This window comes from Paramisgurnus dabryanus, chromosome 7 (genome assembly GCF_030506205.2).
Source record: "Paramisgurnus dabryanus chromosome 7, PD_genome_1.1, whole genome shotgun sequence".
In the NCBI taxonomy this organism is placed as follows: domain Eukaryota; kingdom Metazoa; phylum Chordata; class Actinopteri; order Cypriniformes; family Cobitidae; genus Paramisgurnus; species Paramisgurnus dabryanus.
The window spans coordinates 2,601,974-2,626,260 of NC_133343.1; the positions used below are offsets into that span (position 1 = coordinate 2,601,974).

Sequence of the window (24,287 nt, forward strand, 5' to 3'; positions counted from 1 at the left end):
AACAGAGAGCAAATAGCAATGAGGCTTTTTGTTAAAAGGTCTCCATTATCTTCTCAAATAAATCCTTTCAGACCCAGACCCGGGCGTTTGTTCTCAGCAGAGCAGACAAACACTGTCCTCTTTTCGTTATCACCAAAACAAGCTGTTTCATTTAGACAAGAACATCGGGTGACATTGACAAATTCACTTTTCGCTTTTGGATTTGGGAAGAAAAATAGAAACAACATATTGTGTTGAGTGTTGGTCGTCTAGGGTCACAGTCTCCGAATGGACACATATTATGCCCATTTTTACAAGATTTAATGTCTCAGGTGTGCCTAGAATATAACTGAAATTTTTGCTCAAAATAGCTCTCAGATCTATTGTACCCATATTTAGTCAAAAACAAAAAGAGAGATGTTTTATGTCTATACCTTTAAATGCAAATGAGCTTTCGGTTAAAATAGATCTGATTCTTGTAAATACAGTCAATAGTATCTTTAGGTATATTAGCGCTACACCGTGCTAACAAGCACATTTAGAAAAGCTTTCGGCTAACCAGTCAGTCAGTGGTTGTGGGCGGGGCTTTATCCGTGTGATGTCATATTAGCAAGAGAATCAAAAGAGCATGAGACTGCTTTGGTTGAGGATTAAAAAAGAAGGGGTGGGTGGATTTTTTTCATTGTAAGGTTATTTAGTTCTTCATGTCTGAACGCATGCCTCTATTTCTGTGGCCTCCGGCACGTTCTCATCAGATCTGCCATCTCTCATACTGGCACCTGCACAGCACACTTGATACGTGCCAACATTCATAATCTATGTAGTCTTAGTTTGTGACCTTTCATGTCAGTTACAGAGAAAATCTAGTTTTAGTGTCACCATTTGTCTTTCCACACCTGTCAATCACGAACGAAAGAATTTAACGGCCAAAACGTTGATCTTAAATTCAATACAAAGACGCGATTAGGCATCCTACGGCACGAATGACACATTCCGCGTGAATTGAGCATTGCCGCGGGAAACGCGCGACTTGAAAAATCTGAACTTCGCCGGATTTCCGTGCCGCGTTAACCAATCAGGAACTTGTTGTAGTAGTAATGTGATTACAGGAAGCGAGCGGAGTATCAGCGGAGTGGCAGAAGCGCACGGCTTTCACGCGCAAATGAAGTGAGTAAACTCAAATGTTCAAGCATCCAACTACATGCGAAAAGCGTGTTTTTGCTGGTGTGAATGCACCATTACGCTTTAGAACGATGAGCTTTGTAAAAATTGCAAAACGCGTTTCAAAAAGGCGGGGCATAGAGAAGCAACAATAATGTACAGCCTGTGGAAAAACCTGAAACTATTTAATTTACTTAATTTATTATTTTGAATAGTTACATTTTTTTATTGACCATTTGCTTCTGAATTAGTTTACTCTTGAGTATTTTTCTGCATTGTTTTTGTAATGTGTCGTATTGGTACAGTAAATCTCTGACATTGATTAGAGACCCCAGGCCAGCAGATTTATTACCAGATATAAACGGTTCAAACGTCGCTTTTAGCCTTGAGAGCACAAATATTGGCAGGATGAGGTCTGTTTGGCTTGTTGTGGGATCTCTCTCGTATGAGAGAGAAATCCAATCACCTATTTTCTATCGATCAGACAGAGCTGAAATTGGATTCTTTGCACTACGCTGTACATGATGTGATTTGTTTGTTTGGAATTGATTTTTCATTGTTTGTTTCAGTGTATTGGTCACACATGCATGCTCTGTTAACAATTGCTGATGTGCTTCTTTGCTTCATGCATGCACATCCATTGATATGCATTAAATTATTTGTGTGTGTTTGTGTATAAAATCTCTTGTGCATTAAATACGTCCCAGCATGCTGCACCAATTTTACCCAATGCAGCTCTTTAAATGTTTCTCTCCCGTTCTCTCTATCTTCATATGTGTTTGTGTGCATGTCTAACTGCAAGCTTTCATTGCTCTGTTAACACTCTCAGAAACACTAAAGTCATCAACCCATCTTCTAACCTCATTGCTGCTGACATCCCTCGCTCACGTCCGTCTGTTTTACTAGCAAACAGAGACTCTCAGACTTCCTTAACAAGCTCTAACTATGTCAAACTCTTGCCATCATGTCGTACTCATCTCACATATCCATGGATAACATCATCCTCTCTATGTACAGTGACTAATGTGGACTAATGTGATATCTTTCTCACACTCTAAACCTTCAGGCACTTCTGCCCGACTAACAAACTCCGTCCCTGAAACTATGTGATTATCTCTTAATCTGACAATCACTCCGGCCGCCCCTGGCCACGGCCGGCACAGATCAGAAATCTTAAGCCTAACTTGCTCAGTGTTTACTGACTTATGTCGAGCACACACACAAATCATCGGTTTCATTTACGCTATCTCAACCCCAGCATTGTCTATCTGAATCATAGCAAAGTTGCAGAACACAAGATTTCGCAAACGTTTTTTCATGATTCTGCCGCAAAAATGCTTGATTCTGCTGCAGCTTTTTAAAAATTTGCACTAAAAATTGCAACACATTTTCTGACCTCAGTTCATATCGGTATATTTCAATATTTAATTTTTTAAGCAATGAAATTCAAAAAACAATGCATTAGCTTAAGAAAATGCAGAGAATCCATTAGAGATCAATTGGCAAAAATTTAGCAGAGTTTGCATTAAATTCAATATTATCATATCAATATATATCATCCAGTCCCCGTGTGATAAAACTTTAATGTTTAATTACTTGGATTTTGTTGTAATCATGTTGCATCACTTAGCCTACGGTGGCCCTGAAGTGCAAACCACAACAACAAATTACTAAACATCAACAACTAATTAAAAAACAACAACAAATTAAAAAACAACAACAAATTAAAAAACAACAACAAATAAAAAAACACTACAGCAAGTTAAAAAAACACTACAAGAAATTAAAAAACACTACAACAAAATAAAAAACCATTACAAAATAAAAAACACAACAGCAAGTAAAAAAAAACACTACAACAAATAAAAAAACACAACTACAAATTAAAAAACACAACAACAAATTAAAAACACAACTACAAATTAAAAAACACAACTACAAATTAAAAAACACAACTACATTAACCTACCGGAAGAGGTAGGTACCAGTGGGCAACATGAGACATCGCTGATTGGACGACACTGCAGTTCGGCTTTTGAACCGGAAATTATTCTTTTTTTATTTTGTTGTTGTGTTTTTTATTTTGTTGTAGTGTTTTTTAATTTGTTGTAGTGTTTTTTTTACTTGCCGTTGTGTTTTTTATTTTGTTATGGTTTTTTTATTTTGTTGTAGTGTTTTTTAATTTGTAGTTGTGTTTTTAATTTGTTGTAGTGTTTTTTAATTTGTAGTTGTGTTTTTTAATTTGCTGTAGTGTTTTTTTAACTTGCTGTTGTGTTTTTTATTTTGTATTTGTTTTTTGTTTTGTTGTAGTGTTTTTTAATTTGCTGTAATGGTTTTTAATTTGCTGTAGTGTTTTTTAAATTTGTTGTTGTTTTTTAATTTGTTGCAGTGTTTTTTAATTTGTTGTGGTGTTTTTTAATTTGTTGTAGTGTTTTTTAATTTGCTGTAGTGTTTTTTAAATTTGTTGTTGTTTTTTAATTTGTTGCAGTGTTTTTTAATTTGTTGTGGTGTTTTTTAATTTGTTGTAGTGTTTTTTAATTTGCTGTAGTGTTTTTTAAATTTGTTGTTGTTTTTTAATTTGTTGCAGTGTTTTTTAATTTGTTGTGGTGTTTTTTGTTTTGTTGTAGTGTTTTTTAATTTGCTGTAGTGTTTTTTAAATTTGTTGTTGTTTTTTAATTTGTTGCAGTGTTTTTTAATTTGTTGTGGTGTTTTTTAATTTGTTGTAGTGTTTTTTAATTTGCTGTAGTGTTTTTTAATTTGTTGTTGTTTTTTAATTTGTTGTTGAGTAATTTGTTGTTGTGGTTTGCACTTCAGGGCCACCGTACTTAGCCCCTCCCACAGTAAAATATCATCATAACAAGTCCCACTCCACACAGCTAGATTCAGTCCTTCCAGAAAAACAGTTTTTTTTGTGATTGTTGCGGGCAAAAATCCTTGATCTCGCGGCACGTTTTCTTGCAAAAATTATGTTTTTTGATGTTCAAGTTGTGTAATTACGTCACTTTCTAACATAAATGCGACATTTTTCAACTTTCTGCTAAGATATGACTTTTTGCTCTGAAAATGTGGGGATTATGAAATCATCCAAGCCCCGCATATTTTGCGAGCAGAAATCTGCAATTAATGCGACGAAAGTGCGGTGTATTTAAAAATGCGGCCCTGCACAAATATGCGGACTTTAGCTGATTATGCATTCAATAGTCTCGGGTTACTTATGTAACCCTTGTTTTCTGGAGGGACTGCAAATCTTGTGTTTGCTTTGATTCTCGCTTCGCACAGACAAATTACTTAAACAACTAACTATACATTGAAGATTGGTGACAAGCAGCTGCTCTGAATGCTCGCTGTTAAATCTCATCTGTCGTAACTGCTGCCAGTAATTCAGAAAGACACAATTACATCCACATAAAACATTTAAAATGTGTGTGAAAGAGAGAGAAAGTGACATATGACTGAAACATTGTGTTGGAGTTTGGGTGCTAGCCAGCGCTCAGTTACCAAAAACACATTCAAGTCAAGTAAACACGGAGCATTTCCAATCACTCTTCTTCATACTTTCCTTATTTATCCACAATTATTTCCTGTGTCAGGATATGAGCAGGTAATGTTGAGATCTGGAAGCGATATCGAGCTTTTCAAAGTTCAAACTTGTTTGTGGTTTTACTCTGAAATGTTAAAGACTTCTGTTCATAACCCAACTGCAAAAAAATGGCAGGAATCTGCTTAATAGCGGTCTCTCCTTCAACATTTTCCCTATTTAGTCTATAGGAAATAAGCTTTATTTATAAGAGATCTGCGGATACAAGGTGTGTCTTGTGAATATTTAACGGTCAGCTAAAATAAGATACAGTATCAGATTATTGTGTAATGTTCATAATCATCAGCCATCAAAAGATGCTGCTCTTCATCTAGATTTGATTCATCCTTCTAGCCCTTTAAAAACGTCCTTTAGGGTGTTTAGAGTAATGACTAAAATATCAGTCACGATGATGAGAAAGTCAAAGTTCAAATCTTTAAATAACACTCATATTGTTGAGTGTCTGTCAATCATAGTCGTGATTTTAAATGCCCATATAAAGCCGGTACACACCAAGCCGATGCTCGGTTGTCCGTGCTTTGAGTTACTTTTCCTGTATGTTTTGCACCATCCACTAAAGTCAGTGACTTTTAACTTATTTTTGGCCAATTCAGCATGTTGAATTGGTGGTGTTGGATCATTCTAACTGGCTGTTTGGTATAGCCAGCCAGTGCACAAGAAGAAAAACAGCAAGCAAATGACAAATCGGGAACGCTAATCTTATTTTTTACATCTCACAGTGTTGAAAATTGGGAAGCATGGGAAAGTTATCTCAAGCCGACGCAGTACTGATGTGCTACTTTGCCGTCGTCTGTATAGTGTGTCAGGGCAACTCGCGCAATTTGAGCTGACTTCATTGTCTGCGCTACTTTATTGGCATCGGTTTGGTGTGTCCCTACTTAAGAATTCGAGCTCCAGTAATATACAGTAGATCGGTAAAGCGTATTCAATGTTTTTAATCACATGCTTTTTTTCTGCACCTTTACTGTGCATTTATAATGAAGACAGAGGTCATTTAGTTGTGTTACAGTGAAAAGTGCTTTGGAGAATTAAATTTAATGAGTCAATAAGAAGACTTTACTACTTAAGGGCCCCAACCCAAAATTGGAAAAAATTCTTGCTCTTATTGTTAAACAGTGCAAAAGTGTCCAGTGTAATTAAACAAACGAAATGCCCCCGTATCCCATAACGCAATGGTGTTTAGCCAGAGTCTCAATGCAGAATTGTGTTTTTGTTTCCCCATCAATATTCTGCTTGTAACAATATCTGCCCTCCTCCAACAGTCCGGCGGGTTCCGCCACGCTTCTCAATCCCGCCCACCAATCACGAGGTGATGCCGGGCGGCAGTGTTAACCTCACCTGCGTGGCGGTGGGCGCGCCCATGCCCTACGTGAAGTGGATGAAGGGTGAGACGGAGCTCACCAAGGAGGAGGAGATGCCCATCGGCCGAAACGTTTTGGAGCTCACCAACATCCGCCAGTCGGCTAATTATACCTGTGTGGCTATTTCCTCTCTGGGTATGATTGACACCACGGCTCAGATCACTGTTAAAGGTAAGACATCACTGTCACCCAGCTTATATTCGGAGGTATTATGTTCTTTTCAAAACAACTTAAAATCAGAGTAACATTTAAATCGATGGCTTGCTGAATGAACTATTTCGAAGTTATATTATGAAGACCCGTTTCACATTTTCTTTTTTGATGCATTTATTAGTATTAATAATGCTTGATACCTGATTGGTCCGTGATCAACCGTTCAAATTTAGACATGACACCTGACTTATCACATTATGCACAAAAGAAAGGAGTAAGTGCCTTTATCCTTTATAAATACAATTTGATGTAACCGCATCAAGCTGAACATTTCTATTTTTGTCTTGTCCTTAAGTAATCCTTCCTTCTCTAGCGATGCTATCAGTTGTGTATTTAAAGTCTGTGATTATCCAGACACTCACAAACCAAGTTGCTGTAATCAGATCGGAGGCTGGGCTGAGAGAAGTCTCATCAATATCACGCTCATGGGAATTCCCAGCGACCCGCAGACAGGCCGCGCATGCAATCAACTCATCAGTGTTTCATCCGAGCTGAAATGTGAAGAGGAGATCTTTCTCCTCTTCTTTTCCTCCTCGACGGCACGAACAAGCTCTCCGAGCTCCCCATCATCATTACAGATTATTTTTAAAGGGCTCTCGCTCGATAATGAATCTGCGGGAAACATTTAATTGTCCCAAATACATCATGTTGAATGCTGCATGTGAGAGCGTTCCCTCTGTGTTTGTTCACTTTGGAAAGCATTTGCGAATTTAAAAAAATATGCGTTGTGATATAAATCCGTAATTTATTTAGTATTCCCTCTTCATAACTTCAGTAATGAGGAATTGTAATACCATTGGCAATGGTCAAACACATACTTCTTCATGAAAAATACACGGATAATGGTCCCAGGATTTGTCCCAGAATCATTTTGCTTCATTCGCACTGACTGATCTGATGTCACTGACTGTCAAGCATCTTAGGTTTGCTTATGATCAGTGATTTTTCTCTCTCGCATTTGTTATCTGATTGGATCATAGACTAGCACATCTTATATCGTTTCATTAAGCTGGTGAATGATCTCAGTTTAACTGTGGATAGTCACAAGCTCCCTGATCTCTGCTTTATTCCAGTTTGCTGACATTTTTTCGTCTTGAATGTTGACCCCCAGTCAAAGAGCTGAATGAAAGCTATGTAATTGCGAAGACGCGTTCATTAATACCATAGACTGTAAAAATATGCATGTAGTGTCTGTGATAGAGGTCGACCGATATGTGTTTTTCAGAGCCGATGTCGATACCGATTATAACTGATCAAGTAAACCGATTACCAATATTTTGAACCGATATATCTGGTGTAAAAATAAAAATTAATGTCAAAATTAAGACTCAGGCTCTGACAAAAACGTTCAATGCTTTGAAACATTTTTAATTCTGGCTTTAAAAAAATGGTAATTATAACAATTATAATAATAATAACGAAAAAGAGCAGGAAGCACCAACAAACTATATATACATACAAATGTATTGAATTAAATATATTAATTATTTTCTGATGATTTTATAATTGCATGCAATAGTAGAACTATTCAGTTAATCATGTTGCACATCTTGGCAGCGTGTCAACCAAAAATCGGCAAAGAGGCGGGACCAAAGGTGACTGAAACCACGCCCACCTAGCTCGACAGGAGTGACAGCAGCGACACCTGTCACTCAACCAGCCACACCCTTAATTATGCAGAATTGTAATGCTTAATACAATTTAAACAGATGAGTTACAAAAAAAAATCACTCCCCCTTACAGTTGTCATTAAAGGGACACTCCACTTTTTTAAAATAGGTTCAATTTCCAGCTCCCCTAGGGTTAAACATTTGATTTTTACAGTTTTGGAATCCATTCAGCCGATCTCTGGGTCTGGCGCTAGCACTTTTAGCATAGCCTAGCACAATCTATTGAATCTGATTAGTCCATTAGCATTGCGCTAAAAATGACAAAAAAGTTTTCAATATTTTTTATTTAAAACTTGACTCTTCTGTAGTTACATCGTGTACTAAGACAGACAGAAAATAAAAAGTTGCGATTTTCTAGGCCGAAATGGCTAGGAACTGTAATCTCATTCTGTCGTAATAACCAGGGACTTTGCTGCCGTAACATGGCTGCAGGAGACGCAATGATATTACGCAGTGCCCGAAAATAGTCCCCTGCTTTTGAAAGAATCCAAGGGTACGGCAGCAAAGTCCTTGATTATTACGCCAGAATCAGAGTATAGTTTCTAGCCATATCTGCCTAGAAAATGTTAATTTTCCATCGTTCTTAGTACATGATGTTACTACAGAAACGTCGATTTTTAAATAGGAAAAATATTGAAACTCTTTGGTTATTTTTGAGCGTGATGCTAATGGTCTAATCAGATTCACTGGATTGTGCTAAACTATGCAAAAAGTGCTAGCGCCAGACCCGAAGATCGGCTAAATGGATTCCAAAACGAGCTCGAATATTAGCATATTTTCAAAAAAGTGGAGTGTCCCTTTAAGGGCAAAATTTGCAATATAGACCAAAAACACTTTTTGTGCCAGGCTGTAAACATATTTATTTCTGCTTTAAAGATGGCCATTTTAACATGGAGGTCTATGGGAAATGACTTCCTCCTGGAGCCTGTCTCTAGTGGCCAGTCAATGAATTGCAATTTAAGTCACTTTTGTGTTGGATTTACGATAGAGACCGAAAGTTGCCCCTAGGTCACTGCAACACACCCCTTACGACATCTGGGATGGCAAGGTTACTACGTCCCTCTCCCGGGATCAATTTCAGGACGTGTTTGCATTCACACAAAAGGCACTTTGGCAATTTTATGGCAATTTTCAGTGATCAATGGTCTGTGTGAAAGGGTTTTTAAATGTATTAAGCAAGCATTTGTTCTAGTACCCAGAGAGGAATTTACAGAAGTAAGAATTACAGAATTAGCATTGATCAAAGCGAATGTGGCATTACTGTGAATCCACTCGGCCTTTTACACTCGTGCATTATCATATTAGTTGAGGTTAATGTCATGTGTTTTGGGATTTGCTGGCCTGCGGTGCCGCTGTGAAGCCGTAAGTCTCTTAAAGCGGCACTTAGCCACAGGTTTCCGAGGATTTTCTGTCCTGTTCCACTCTACTGCTGCCCAGTCACGCTGATCTGTTTTAGACTTTGACAGCTGCATACAGCACAAAAATGGTTTAGAGTCAATTTCAGAGGCTGTTTTATTACAACACAGGCACTTTTTTCGATCTCCTGTGGAAATAAGCTGACCTGACCGCACTAGTCAATGACAGAGAGCCGGAGTAATAACAGTGTTATACCATAAGGAAACAAATAAATCTTTATTAATATTATATTATATATAAATCTATACTAAATAAAATGATATATATTTGTCTGTTCGCAGCTCTACCCCGCCCTCCCACCTCTCTGATCGTCACAGAAACCACCGCCACCAGCGTAACTCTAACATGGGACTCTGGTAACCCTGAACCCGTGTCGTACTATGTGATTCAATACCGCGCCAAAGTCTCCGAAAACGGGTTTCAGGAAGTGGACGGCGTGGCCTCCACCCGCTACAGCATCGGGGGGTTGAGCCCTTACTCCGAGTATGAATTCCGCGTCATGGCGGTCAATAACATCGGGCGTGGGCCTCCAAGCGGTGCGGTGGAGACGCGGACCAGCGAGCAGGCGCCCTCCTCACCTCCCCTGCGTGTCCAGGCTCGGATGCTGAGCGCCACCACCATGTTGGTGCAGTGGGAGGCTCCCGAAGAGCCCAACGGACAGATACGAGGATACCGAGTGTACTACACGTCCGACATGCACTTGCCCCTCAGCACCTGGCAGAAACACAACACGGAGGACGGCAGCCTGACCACCATCTCTGGCCTCGTCCCCGACATCACGTACGGGATCCGCGTGCTGGCGTTCACCTCTGTGGGCGATGGGCCGCCGTGTGATGTACTGCAGGTTAAAACACAGCAGGGAGGTAAGCTCGTCTTTATGTTACAGGGTCTCTGATATATACTGTGAGATTTCACATGCTAAGATCGTTCGGTCCTGTCGACCCGCAGTCCCAGCACAGCCCACTGGCTTTGAAGCAGAAGCTGAGCTCGACACCAGGATCATGCTGTCATGGTTGTGGCCCGTCCAGGACCAGATCATCAAGTATGAGCTTGTGTATTGGGAAGCTGATTCTGAAAACAAGGTACAAGCCAAAACACAGCTTGATCAGTATTCTGTGCTGCCTATGTTTGTGTGTCTCATTCTTTTTTTTATTCTTCACAGAATCACATCACCTTTAACCCAGCAGGTTCTTATGCTGTTGAAGGACTAAAGCCGGACACGCTCTACAGGTTTTCATTGGCAGCTCGCTCTGAAATGGGGCTTGGCGTCTTCACATCACCCATAGAGGCCCGGACAGCTCAGTCCAGTATGTATAGCATCCGGTCTTTAAACGTATATACAGAACAAGAGCTCAATCTAATGTCTCCTAGGACGCTTTTTAGAAAGCTGTGTTAAAGCCATATCTACATCCATACATTTTTTATTGTGTTTTAAAATTTACGTCGCTGCATCACTCCCCAATATAGTACTTTATCCCAGATTAACTGAAACATTCAGTTAAACTGTTAAGGAAACATTAAGAGCATATGGCATTTTGCTTCTATTATAACCTTTTTATGGCTGGTTTTATGTAAATAAAACAAGGCTGTGAAGCATTGAAGTACAATCTGTGCAATATGTCGCAATTTTTCTTTTTTTGAGAATGTATAATTTTTTTTAGTAAGGCAAAACAAGAATACACTCAAAGTTGATTTATTTTAGTATATGGGATTTTCATGTTCCCAAAACACAATTTGAGATTGGTCACCCTAATGACAAAATTTTATACCATCCTAAAACATTTTAAGTGTTTAGAAGTTCTGTATTTTCTAGAGCAGAGCATCGCTGTCCTTCATTTTATATTTTCCGACATTTGGGCTGAATCACATCAGAGTGTCCTTCAAAGTGATGCCCAGCTGATGCGCAACCAACGACCACCGGGTGAACCAGTTTAATGCCTTACCGGCTTCCTATCCCTACCGTGTCTATATATATATAAATATATATTAATTTCTCGCAAGGGTTTTTGTCCTTCTAGGAGTTTTTCCCACCGGGTTTTCTCCTAGGGGTTTTTTTTGTCCCAGGGAGAGTCAGACAACTTTGGCTTAACTTAGCACTTTACTGTATACGTTACATTATTAATACGCTCGCTTGTACGGTTTAACCTTAGCCACTATATTCTACTTCTTATATCTATTGATTTTCTGTGTTCTCCTCTACATCTACTCATGTAAAGCTGCTTTGCAACAATTAACAATTGTGAAAAGCGCTATATAAATAAAATTGAATTGAATTGAATTGAGTCTTTTTAGGGGGTCGCCCACATGCATCTCAGCGCCGCACAGCGCTGTTCTAAAAAATCAAACACATTGTTTTCTATGAGTATACGCACACCGGCGCGACAGGTGGCACCTGTCCGCGGCGCCCAGCTTTCACTCAGGAAGTTGCTCAAATCCCTTTCGCGCCACAGAGCGCCACTCACATAGTTTAATATTAAATAACATCGTATTTGTCCCAAATCATTAACGATTAACATTGGCTGCTAACTTATATTTTGCATTTTGAAGTAGACGCTATCTGACTAAGCTCGCGCTCTATAATGTGCACTTCCGGTTTACGATACCTCCGAGTTGTCTTAGACGCGACTCAACACGGTGCTGAGCTGCGCGTCCGGTGAGCGACCCCCTTTAAAGTTGCATGGATGGTAAAGCGTGACACTCGGCAGATTATCCATAGACGGGATTGGGCGCACCATCCCATGGGGGCACCAAGGGTTCCAGACTGCGACCAGCTTTTGAGACATCGCAAGCATTTTTTACAAGTAGCCTACTTGTGCATGTGCGACTTGAAAATTTGAAATTTCTTCTAGTTGTTATTTCATGTTGAAAGATGAGTAAATTTGGTTTATTTGCACGACGTGTCAAACTTCGATGTGTCTACCCTTGGGTCTAACTTTACGCATCTCCTTGTGAACTTCACATCTTACGGTTCTGACTTAACCGCGAGAAGGTGAGGGGTTATTAGACATTGCAGAGGTGAGAGATGGAGAGAGTGAGAACTTATTAACACCAAAAACATTAAAGATGAGAATAAAGGTCTTAGACATCAGGTGCCCAGGTGAGGAAAACTGGATAGAAGACGAGAAGAGATGTGTGTAAAGGATCAACTTATATAGCCATGCCACTCATCTCATTACGATATGCTAACTAGATAACACTGGATATAACTTTTTGTGTAGTCTATGTTACCTGCAACCTAACTAATGATTGTATTTACTAGCTGCTGAACTAAGATCAGCTTAGGGAATCTTTATGGTTATGTCTTTTTGGATATCTTGTGGCTAGAATTAGTTGTATGATTCTTTGGTTCATAACTTCTTATTCTGAAACATTGATTGGTTATGCATTATGGCATGTGCAATAAATGCATAGAGAGTTAAAGGCGGGGTGCATGATCTCTGAAAGCCAATGTTGACATCTGAAATCACCTAAACAAACACACCCCTACTCCAATAGAATCTGGACCTTTTTTTGATAGACACATACGCAACCCAGGAAAGATTTTGGTTAGTAGACATAGACACGCCCCTTACTGTTGATTGGCTACAAGTGTGTTTTGTTACTCGGCCCGACTCTCTTTTCCAAAGTGTTTTTTAAAAAATCACGCACCCTGCCTTTAAGTCTGTTTATTATCAAAGCATTTGTCTAATACGGTTATTTTGGGGGGGAATGTAAATAATTGCATTGCAAGCTGTATTAAGGTGTGCCCATAAATGTGCTGCTTGCGCTCCTAAACTTTTTAGTCAAGGGCTGCAGTGCCACTAGTAAAACAAGTTAGTCTGTAGAAACATATTTGTGTACTGCACTTCAAACGTGGTCACCTTGGGGCACTACATTGTGTTAATCCGGGCCTACCGACTGTGTGTGTGTTCTCTGTGGCGTCAGCATGACGCAGGCCGTACGGTTTAATCTCTGTCCTCATCTTCCTCCGGCTCCAGAGATATGAACTAAAGCCGAGATATTTATGACAGCTCCTGGGAGAAGAGATCTCCTGCTATTCACAGCTATTTGTTACGTGTGTCGGCTTTGAGAGAAAAGATCCAAGCAGAAGCTCTGTTCCCATAGAAACGCTTGCTTTTTCTTCATGTCTCCCCTCATCCGTCTTTTTTATCCTATGTCCTTAAAGACTTGAGAGACCAATATTCTTCTTCTTCTTTCTCTCTGTTTCAAAGCTCTTGTCTACCGCCCGCTGCATGTTTACTGCGTCTGATTCTGAGTCCTCTTTATAGACGGCAATTCTAAACGATCAAGCACAAATAGCTCGATCCTCTCTCTATCTAGGTGCGTCCCAAATCGCATGCACTATTCTATGCCATTTTCTAGTATAAATAGTGCAGTGAAAATTAAAAAGTGAAAATTTCGCTGTTGCGGCTTTGCTTACTTAACGGCGGGGAGAGAGGAGAGGCTTTCAGGCTTTCAGATGCCGTGAGAGCAAAGTTTACCTGCGGAGACGGTTACGCTTCTACTGAAGTCATGATGAACAATCCAGTGACATTAAAGAACAGCATACGAAGCGATTTTCATTGCACTATACGTTTGACGTCATTTGCCCTCATCTGGGAACCGCTTATACCAGTTAGTAAAAAAACATTAAAGTCGTCATGAAACGGAAGTAGCGATTGTCTTTTTTCCCTCATGGTGACGTATATCCGAGGAAAACCAGCTTTTGAAATCAAATAAGGCAGGGCTGGATTTGAATTCGTCCATCGAGCATTGATTGGATCGTGTTGCTAATTGTTGTGATCTTTTACCAGACCCCACCCACCCTGCCGTACCATATGACCGAAATTAAAGAGAGATCGTTTTGAGGAGGGGATGAGATTTGCGTTTTTGATTAAAGATTATTAGGGCACATGAATAAAAAAAAATTAAGCTCACAGATAACAAAAATACCACAATATTCCAAAACAAATTACAGTTTTTCCTTTAAAATTTGATGCCGACTTTAAGTGATCCATTTAGGGATGATATTAGTCTTCTAAAATTCCTACACTAGCCAGGTACTTAGTGTGGGGTAATAGTGTATAGTATGTTATTTGGGACACAGCTTCTGTCTCCATTAAAGGCTCTCTAAGCGAATCTGCGAGACGTTAGTTATTGTTGACGTTTGAACTGTTTTCAAACAGACGGAGCGTAGCTAACTCCTCCCCCTCCCCCTCCCTTCCGTGCTTTCACGCGCCCAACCCCCACCCCCAAATCCTTTTTGTCGTTTATTAGCTGGAACACTTTGTTTTGTTTTGTGCTGCTAGGTTTGGCCAGCATGATTTTTTCATTGTGAAATTAAATATGTCATTTTTGATGTTTAAAATGCTGTTGAGTAGATTTGGGAGAAGGGCTTCTCATTGTAACCCAACACACCTTTTCAAGACGTTCTGTCACCCTTAGTACACCTCACATCCTACCACATCATGTGTTTTCATCACTCACATTTCGGGCCCTATTTTAACGATCTGAAACGCAAGTGCGAAGCGCAACGCGCAAGTGAGTTTGTGGGCGGATCTTGGGCGCTGTTGCTATTTTCCCGGCGGGAGAAATAACTCTTGCGCCGGGCGCAAATCAATAAGGGGTTGGTCTGAAGTAGGTTCATTATTCATAGGTGTGGATTGGGCGTAACGTCAAATAAACCAATCAGAACGTCATCCAGCATTCCCTTTAAATGCAAGTGCGCAAGTTCCATGGCGGGTTGCTATTATTATGACGGATTTACCAGGCGTACGCCAGGAGCGGTTCACAGCTGAGGAGACCCACGTTCTTGTAAGAGCAGTCAAAGACAGAGTTGTTTTGTATGGGGATAGGAGAAACCCGCCCAAATCAGCGTCGGTTAAACAGGCGTGAGAGGAAATAGCCACAGTCTCATCAGCTGGCCTCCCCATCGTTGCGCCAAGCGCTACAATGATGTCAGGAGACGGATAATCCCAAGCTTGCCAGCATAAATCGGGCACGCCGTGTAACGGGAGGTGGATCTGCCTCTACACAGACGCCAGCAGAGGACATCGCCATCGTCCAACCCCAAAGTACTCTTACAAATCAAGTTCATATACATTAAGGTTTCTTATGAAAACATTTTAATTATTATTTACATAAAATAAACGTAACACAGCCACACAACAAACTTATGAAAATATTTTAATCGTTATTTGCATGAGAATTTTTTAACGCAGCCACACAATAAATAAAAACTATCACCACAATGCTCACCACTATGATTTCCCTTATCTCGTGTATTAATATTTTTTAGTGTAACAATTTATGATTTGCAAAAATAACTGTTGCATCTGTGTAGATTAGATAAGCAAAGTGTATGCGCGTTGTGCACGCTATACATTATGGTCAAGCATGCGCCCTTAAAATAGCATAATGAGCAATGCGCCACTGACTTTAAACTTTTTTTTCTGGTCAGTGGCGCAATTGTTTTTTGAAACTGCAAAATAGCTTCCGGGATTGTTTGCGCCGGAACACGCCTCTTTTTTTGAGCTGAATGCTCAGGGAGCGCAAGTTCATTCCCTAGTTTGCCGACGTGCGTCTGTGGAGGGAAAAACCCGCTGTGCGCCGGTGCAAAATACGAATGATACATGCGTCACTGACAAAGTCAATTGCGCTGGGTGCAAGATAGGGCCCTTCGTCTCTTTTTTCTTTTCCACCGCCCAATGACCAATTTCTCTCTCTCTCTCTCCTCTTCCCTTTATCTCTCTGTCTCCACCGCATCACTTTGATTTTCTTTCCGCTGTTTTTCTCATTAGCCTGTTTCACACAGTCATTTCGGTAAATTACCATGAATTTAACAGAATTACCAGTAAATACAAGAATGTGCTGTTTACACACGCAGTAATGTTTCGTTGTTTTACCAGTATGACATCATTTACACATCAGTATCGAAATAGCTGTAAACTCGGTAAGAAAGCAGAAGTTACCTTTAAACTGCCGTGCGGTAAGTTCTTTGTCGTATTTGTAAACAATGGCCGGTAATGACTTCATATACACGGTCCGTATTTTGTTGTTTTCGCTTTTGTGGCAATGCTGACAGTCATGCATTTGATTGTGAGCTAAACATTGTAATAGGTGACTTAAACTGAACTTGATCTGCATCTTGAACAGCAGTAATGTTTACACAGAGATTTGGGCAATTGGGAAAATAGATGGAAAGCTGTTTTAAACAACTTTGGTGAAGAGATGTGCGTGCATGTGGAAGCATCTGTAAACAGTGCGGGGGTAAACGCGTCATCTGTAACAAAACTTTATGATTGGCTTGAAGCTGTCACATTCTGACATTGTCAGTTGTAATGTCGGTAATTCTTATTCTCTGTTCACACATACTCCAAAGTTTACCAGTAACTGGTGATCTTACAACCTCTCTTACTAGTAAATGGACAGCACTGATTTACCAGAAAGGTTTTGTTCACACATGATCTGTTAACTGCAATAAGTGACCAGTAAAGACGGGACTTATTGTCTTTTTGTCCTCCTCTCTCTGTATGCTCATGTGCTCGTTTTCTCGCTCTGTCTTTCTCTTTAACACCTTCTTGATCGTCTCCAGATGTGTCTGGTGTCTCATAACTCTATCTGTTGTTTTTTCTCAATGTAATCTTGTTTTCTCACTCAGTTCTCCCACCTTTTCTGCCACTCTGTGGTTTCAGCTTCATGTATTGGCCGTCTTTTGGGATTCACACACGTTTGTTAATCTTCTGCGTGGAATTAAAACACCTCGTTTATCATTCTCTATATTATAACTGTGATGTTTTGCGGCTTCTCTCCTCAACAGAACACGAGTGATGCAGTTATCTTATCTTCATTGTCAGCACATACTGTATATCCACCATCAATCATTTTGGTAAAGCGAGAAGCATTATTGCAAAATAAACACAGACAGTGTGACCAAGATGTAAAGTGGAGGGATTTATATTACACTGACCGTCAGACTGTACATTATTCGCCTCATTACATTGCTACTTGCTGAATAAATATGGCAGCGGCTATTTACACAAAACGAAATAGCAATAGCTACTATTAGATACTATTAGATAGCTATCATAGATGCTATTTACACTAATAAAAAAAATCTTTAAGAATATAGAAATATTGTCTATTTACACTAAGGGCCAGATTTATTAATAGCTTGCGCCAGCGCAACCCATCATTTTGGCGTTAAATAACGACTGTCGTGATTTACTAAAGGGCCATTAAAAATGTCTGTCTGAAATCGATTCTGAATCGCAAGGCTGCGAATCTTTGTTTCATGCACAGCTTGTGCGTGTACTACGGCATTTGGTCAGTAGGAAGTCCTTATCAATCTAAAATCATTATGAGTCGGAGTCGTTTATAACGTGCATTTAAAAAAACAACACTCCTCATTCAAAATTATTACAAATATTCTTTATTATCATGAAAATAAGCATTCGTAATATTACTTCTTCTGTGGCACAAAGGAATTTTCTTCATGAGAGCGCCCCCTGGCTTTGCGAAGTGCTGGGATTTCACCGTAATTCATTAAAATTCATTCATTGAGAAAATGCGCATTTGCACGGTTAAGCGTTACACCCCGAATAATTAGCACTGAAAAGTTGTGGTTTAGTTATTTTTGCAGCTGACCTTATTGCTTATGCATTTCTAGAAATTTTCCTTTCAGATGCAAAATTGGTGGGAGGAGATTTTTTAAATTATTCACGCAATGTGATTTACTAATGTTTGCGCGTGTGTTATGACTATTATGACACAATCAACGTGGGCATAAAGCGGCGGGGACATCTCTCACCTGGGCTGGATAATATTGTGAGTGCTGGCATCCTAGGACAGCAACCTTCAATCCGGTGGCATGACAACACCGGTCCTCATGGCCAAAATAACAGACAGGTCCACCCGTCCTCCAGATGGACAGTTCAGACCTGGGCTAAACTGAACTCTGAAACCAATACCTTGTCGAAAATAAATTGTTTTGGTTTGCTTAAGACGAGGGGAGACGATGAGCATTGATCATAACTGTGTGGAGAGGTTTGTCAGCCAGGCAAGAATTCAAAGACCTGTAGCTAACATTAGGTACGTTAACATGCAACCAAATAATACGATGTAGTCGTATTGATGGCTCAATTGTGTTGAAAAGCCTTCAAACACTTTAATCAAAAGGATTGAGGACGATCGGATGCAAATTTGGATCGTATTGAAGGGGGTGGTTTACTCCGATCTGTGATCTGATCAGAAGGAGAAAGTAAACGCGTGAATCGTATATATTAATTTTACACAGTAACGTTAGATCAGTGTAATTGTTGATATGCGTTAGTTATGGTAGATTCACATGGGCGAAAGCGTTAAAGCTTGATGGAAGGCTTGTCTGAAGCGTGGCCAACAGCCAATCACAGTGGCCGCAAAACATGCACCGGTCTTCCTGGCTCTGCCTAGGTAATTTGCATAAGGGAATCTGATTGGCTGATGCACGCGTTGTCGCTTAAAAAGTTGAGAAATGTTCAACTTCTGTCGCGAGCAACGGCACAAACGTGGCGCAGACGGATCCACAATTAACTTTGGCAATGCATGACGTCACCCATTAAAAGTGAATGGGAAGCGTCAACACTTACGCCCCGTGTGAATGTACAGTTATGATATATGAATTTACTTATCATTTATTTCCCTTGTTATCAGAAGTAAACTACTGTAAAAGGACTTTGTTGTTATTGATTCTATGTGGAAGTCTACCGGAAGTTTTGTTCAGTCCACAAAAGCTATTTATGTTGTTTGCTACTGAAACCGTCTGTATAGTTTTCTTTAGGTTTTTTTGCCGTGTCCACAGGATGAGAAATAAAGAGCAGCAGGATTTTCTGTGAACTCAAGTGATTTTAAAAAATAACCAATACAGCAACTCGGAGATGGACTGGCCATCAATCATACCTCTTACTTCTCTCAGCCAAAGAGAGTGTGTCAGAAAGAAATACATTCGGTTTCGGTCACACATGCCTTAACACACACATCTACACACAGACACAGCAGAAGGGAGCCATCAATCTCTGCTTCTTTTTCTCCACATACAGTATTTAGATGGTGAAGACAAATATTAAAGTTCCAAAAAGGTTTTACATTCTGATGCCCTTGAGATTTTTCTGTAGAATGCTTTTTATAAACTGGCGCTTTTAAAGCCCACAAGGACTGTGATTTTCCACTTTTAGCAAATGATACCTAGAAGAACCGATTCTCGGATTGGAAAAACCTTTAATATTACATCAATAGCTTTGTAGAAAAATAACTCTTTTAGTACATGTGCTCATGCATTCTTCCTGCACCTCCTCCTCTTTCCAGCACCATCTGCTCCTCCACAGGAAGTTCACCTGCTCAGTCTCTCCTCCACCAGCATCCAGGTGAGTTGGGCGGCTCCGCCTGCCGCTAATCGTCATGGCAACATCGTCAGGTACTCTCTGGCCTACAAGGCGTCATCGGGTGAAGACCAGCAGCGGCACGAGGTGCCGGACATCTCCGCGGATGTGTCCAGCTACGTGCTGGAGGGGTTGGAGAAATGGACGGAATACACGGTGTGGGTCAAAGCACACACTGACGTAGGGCCCGGGCCAGAGAGCGGCAGCACCCGCATCAGAACCCAAGAGGACGGTAATGCTCGACCTCTTCTGCCTCTCCAGACCTGCTTTTTTGCTTCTATTCAAGTCTTCAAACTCACCAAAACTAACTCTACTTCGGGTGTGCGGCCTGGTTCTTGGTTTCTTGCCTGAACAACTTTCCTCTGTGGGTCTTTCTGTTTCTTTCTTTACTGTACGCCAGACTTTCCTGTTGCTCCTCATTCTTTTGGCCTTAATAGTTGGCTCTTGTGCAGTAGAAATCTGAGGTCTGTGCGGTGTATTATTTTACTTGTCAAATCATCACTTCTTGATGAAAAGTCTCGTGTGGAGAAAAGCACAGAGAATGAGTGGGTGATCGTGTTGAGGTTCACATTGCCTTATATAACCACATGTTACTTTTAAGGCAGAGGGTTTTCTTTTCTTGAGAGGTTTCTGAAGCACTCTTCCTCATCTACACCTGAAGTAGACAAACATGACTACAGGTTTTTAGGAATATATAATAGAAAATTTTCTTTGTAGTCATGCTCAACTTTAAAAATATTTTATTTGCTAGAATATTTTCTCTTTTCTCACTGTCTCTTTAGAATTTTTAAAAATCAGCATCCATTAATCCAGAATAACTGGAAGTATATGGAACATAAAAAAACATTTATGGAAAAGTTTATAACTTCAATGTATAAATGCTACATTTGTTCTTTGTACCTAAATGATACCACAAAGCATTTGTTGAGGACAGATGTACTGTTAAATTTCTATCCGTTGGAACACAAAATCTCTGAACATATTGGGTTCTTTTAAATAGGGCCAAACACCCAGCTACTGAACAAAGCTCAGCATCATAGCATCGCCCTGGCAACCGGCAACATCTTAAAAACCCAGAATCACCCTGACAACCAGCTACATCACAAACTGCCTACATTACAGTAACTATTAACGCCCTGGCAACATCCTACATTAAAGTAACCCAGCATCACCCTGGCCACCGCTTGAACTGCAACAACCCACGATTGGCCCCCCTGGCAACCACCTACATTACTGTAACCCACCATCACCCTGGCAACGACCTGTATTACAAAAACCCAGAAACACCCTGGCAACTTACTTTACAGTAAGCCATCATCGCCCTGGCAACCGGATACAATTACAATATCCCATTATCGCACTGGCAACCGCATACAATTACAATTACCCAGCATCGGCCTAGCAACTGCCTACATTGCAGTAGCACATCGTCGCCCTGGCAACTGCCTAAATTACAGCAACTCAGCATCGCCCTGGCAACCGCCTGTATTACAGTAACCCAGAATCGTCCTGGCAACCTCCTACTTTAGAGTAACCCAGCATTGCCTTGGCAACCCTCTACAGTTACAGTAAGCCATCATGGCCCTGGCAACCGGATACAATTACAATAACCCATCATCGCCCTGGCAACCGCATACAATTAAAGTAACCCAGCATCGCCCTGGCAACTGCCTACATTACAGTAACCCACCTTTGCCCTGGCAACTGCCTACTTTACAGTAACTCAGCATCACCCTGGCAACCACCTGTATTACAGTAACCCAGAATCGCCCTGACAACCTCCTACTATACAGTAAACCAGCATTGCCTTGGCAACCTCCTACAGTTACAGTAAGCCATCATCTCCCTGGCAACCGCCTACAATTACAGTAACCCAGCACCGCCCTGGCAACTGCCTACATTACAGCACCCCATCATCGCCCTGGCAACTGTTTACATTACAGTAACCCATCTTTTCCCTGGCAACTGCCTACATTAAAGAAGCCCATCATCGCCCTGGCAACCACCTGTATTACAATAACCCAGAATTGCCATTGCAACCTCCAACTGTACAGTAACCCAGCATCGCCTTGGCTACCTTCTACAATTACAGTAATCCAGCATCGCCCTGGCAACCGTCTACATTACAGTAACCCAGCATCACCCTGGAAACTGGCTACATAACAAATACCCACCATCATCCTGGCAACCGCTTAAAGTACATCATCACATCATTACCCTGGCAACCGCTTATAACTTCTGTCCAGACTGGCATTGTTTAGGATCTTTTAAGAAAACGTTTGCTCTGTGCTCAGTTAAGGGTGCGAATCTGAATCAGTGCTTGTGGGTTTTCGCATTCTGTGTGTGAGGGCTTATTTTAAGTGCCACATTAGACTCTCCACTGTGCTCAGCAATTTGATTGACAGGTGAATGGGGTGATGAATGCCGGAAGAACATGTCCCATGTCTGTTTAAACCTGTCAATCAAACCATACTCTCTCCCTGGAGGCAGTTTTAGTTTCATCCTGTGATTTTGGCCCACTGTCGACCATGATGCGTTCTACTTAAGCCAGTATATTATATTTTAACATTATTTAACTACATTTTTCAATTTTGTTAGACAGTGGGCGTGGTGCTTGCCAGTTCAGATCTCACACCACATTGCTTAGGTATTTTTGTTGACCGCTACAGGGTTGATATACGCAGTTAAGGCTTGCTTGGTAATTGCTTACTGACCCGAGATAAAACAGCTCAACCCCTCCAAAACTTGAAATGTGAGTTGTTAATCAGTCCAAACAGAGATCATTTAAGTCATTGAGTTTCTCTTGCATATTCAAGGGAGAATAATGAGGTGTGTTACCTGATAAGAGTTTAATGCCTCTGACAGAAAGCAAAACTGGAGGCTGCCGGCGAACCATTGATAAATGAGCTCTGCCTTCTATCTGTAAACGTTTGCATCAGCTTTCTTACCTTTTCATCCCATTCACACGGGCTCCTGACATCCATATTCATCAAGCAGAAATACAGAAATATTGAGGTGTGAACTGTTTGTGCCACAAGCTTGTTAGTTTGTAAATTCTGAACAAAAAAGAGTGTTTGCACATATCTGAGCCACTTAACCGGAGTATTCACATAAATCAAGATCTGAGACTTTCCGAGCCTTATGGCTTATTCACCCGAGAGTTATAAATGCCTTTCACACAAGGTTTCGAGCAAGGTCATGGCACATGGATTTTGAATGCAGGAAGAGAAATTTTATCACCTTAAACACAGTCCAGCATAACACTATATGTGGCATATTAGCAACTTGTGATTACATGCGATCCACGAATCGGTTCTTAGCGGACGTCATCCTGTCTTTACCCTTCCTAGAAACCTCACGGGTCGCACGTGACGGGTCTCAGGTGATATCTGATCTTCATCGCGTTACGGACACATCACTCGGCCAATCGGCACACGTCTAATTTCCCTGTGATGTTGCCTTCACGCCTGGAGCTGTGGGAAATGTGCTTTAGAAGCTCAAGTGGAAAGAAGTGGCTGTGAGCACAGGGAAGCAACACCCTTCATCGCCGTTTCCATGGAGACGGGCCGCAGGGCGAGATGGAGAAAATGAGTCGGAGAGAGAGGAGGTTGAGTGAGCAAGAAAAGAAGTTCAATCTTCCAGCTGCTGTTATCGTCTTGAGGATTGAGCAGCAAAGCCTAGTGTTTCATCTCATCCCGAAAGAAAAGTTTCTGTTATTATAACATAAGGTCATAATAGTGACAATAGTTAAATCATCCTACAACACTAGTCAAACATCAACAAGATATCTACTCAAATAGTTCATGTCAGTGCTTATACGGCAATAGCTGCAGAGGTCTGCTACTAAACAATATCCCTGTTTTGTTTCTATTGTAAGTATGATTTTAATTAAAGGCACAATATGTAGATTTTCACCACTAGAGGTCACTATTTCAACACGATTAAGGCGAAGCTTAATGACGATATGAAGGAGAATGGAATGATGGGTTGTTTTCGCTAGACATGTTCCCGGATGAGATAATGTTTGTACGTTTGATCATATTTTTTTTTGCCATCATTATGAATTAGCTGCAAGGCACAACAGCTGCATGTTAGATGCATGTTAGATGCTGTATTGTCCACACGTGTTGCCATAGTCTCTACAAGCAGCGTAAATGAGGATAGCGCAAATATTAAGTCACTAAAAGGGCGACAATTATAAGGGAGACAAGGGGCGAGCCATTACTTAAAATAAGAATTTCTCTGAATTTATAAATCCTTGGGAACCTAAAGGATAATGTAAGTACACAACTTCATGAAATATATCACACTGTGCAAGTTTTTGGGGGGATATTTTATTACAAAAATCTTACATATTGTGGCTTTAATGGACAAGTTGAAATTATTATTTCTGTATGTCACACCAGTTGCCCACCACCATTTTTCGTGATTTTCACAAAATTCCTTCCAGGAAATTTTTCTTCTAAAAATATATAAACATACAAATATATAAAAT

At 40.5% G+C, this 24,287-nt stretch overlaps 1 protein-coding gene across 12 annotated transcripts in view; it reads left to right on the forward strand.

Moving 5' to 3' along the window:
• ptprfa (protein tyrosine phosphatase receptor type Fa) overlaps window positions 1–24,287 on the forward strand; it is a 259,663-nt gene that overhangs the window by 164,072 nt on the left and 71,304 nt on the right. For 8 of the 12 annotated variants that reach the window (XM_073815321.1, XM_073815324.1, XM_065293836.2 and 5 more), the window contains 5 exons: window positions 6,001–6,270; window positions 9,680–10,261; window positions 10,347–10,480; window positions 10,561–10,705; window positions 19,719–20,024. In XM_073815321.1, coding sequence (XP_073671422.1) covers window positions 6,001–6,270; window positions 9,680–10,261; window positions 10,347–10,480; window positions 10,561–10,705; window positions 19,719–20,024 — 1,437 coding nt within the window. The remainder of the gene's footprint in view (window positions 1–6,000; window positions 6,271–9,679; window positions 10,262–10,346; window positions 10,481–10,560; window positions 10,706–19,718; window positions 20,025–24,287) is intronic. The other 4 variants (XM_073815325.1, XM_065293841.2, XM_065293842.2 and 1 more) reach the window with 1 other exon arrangement.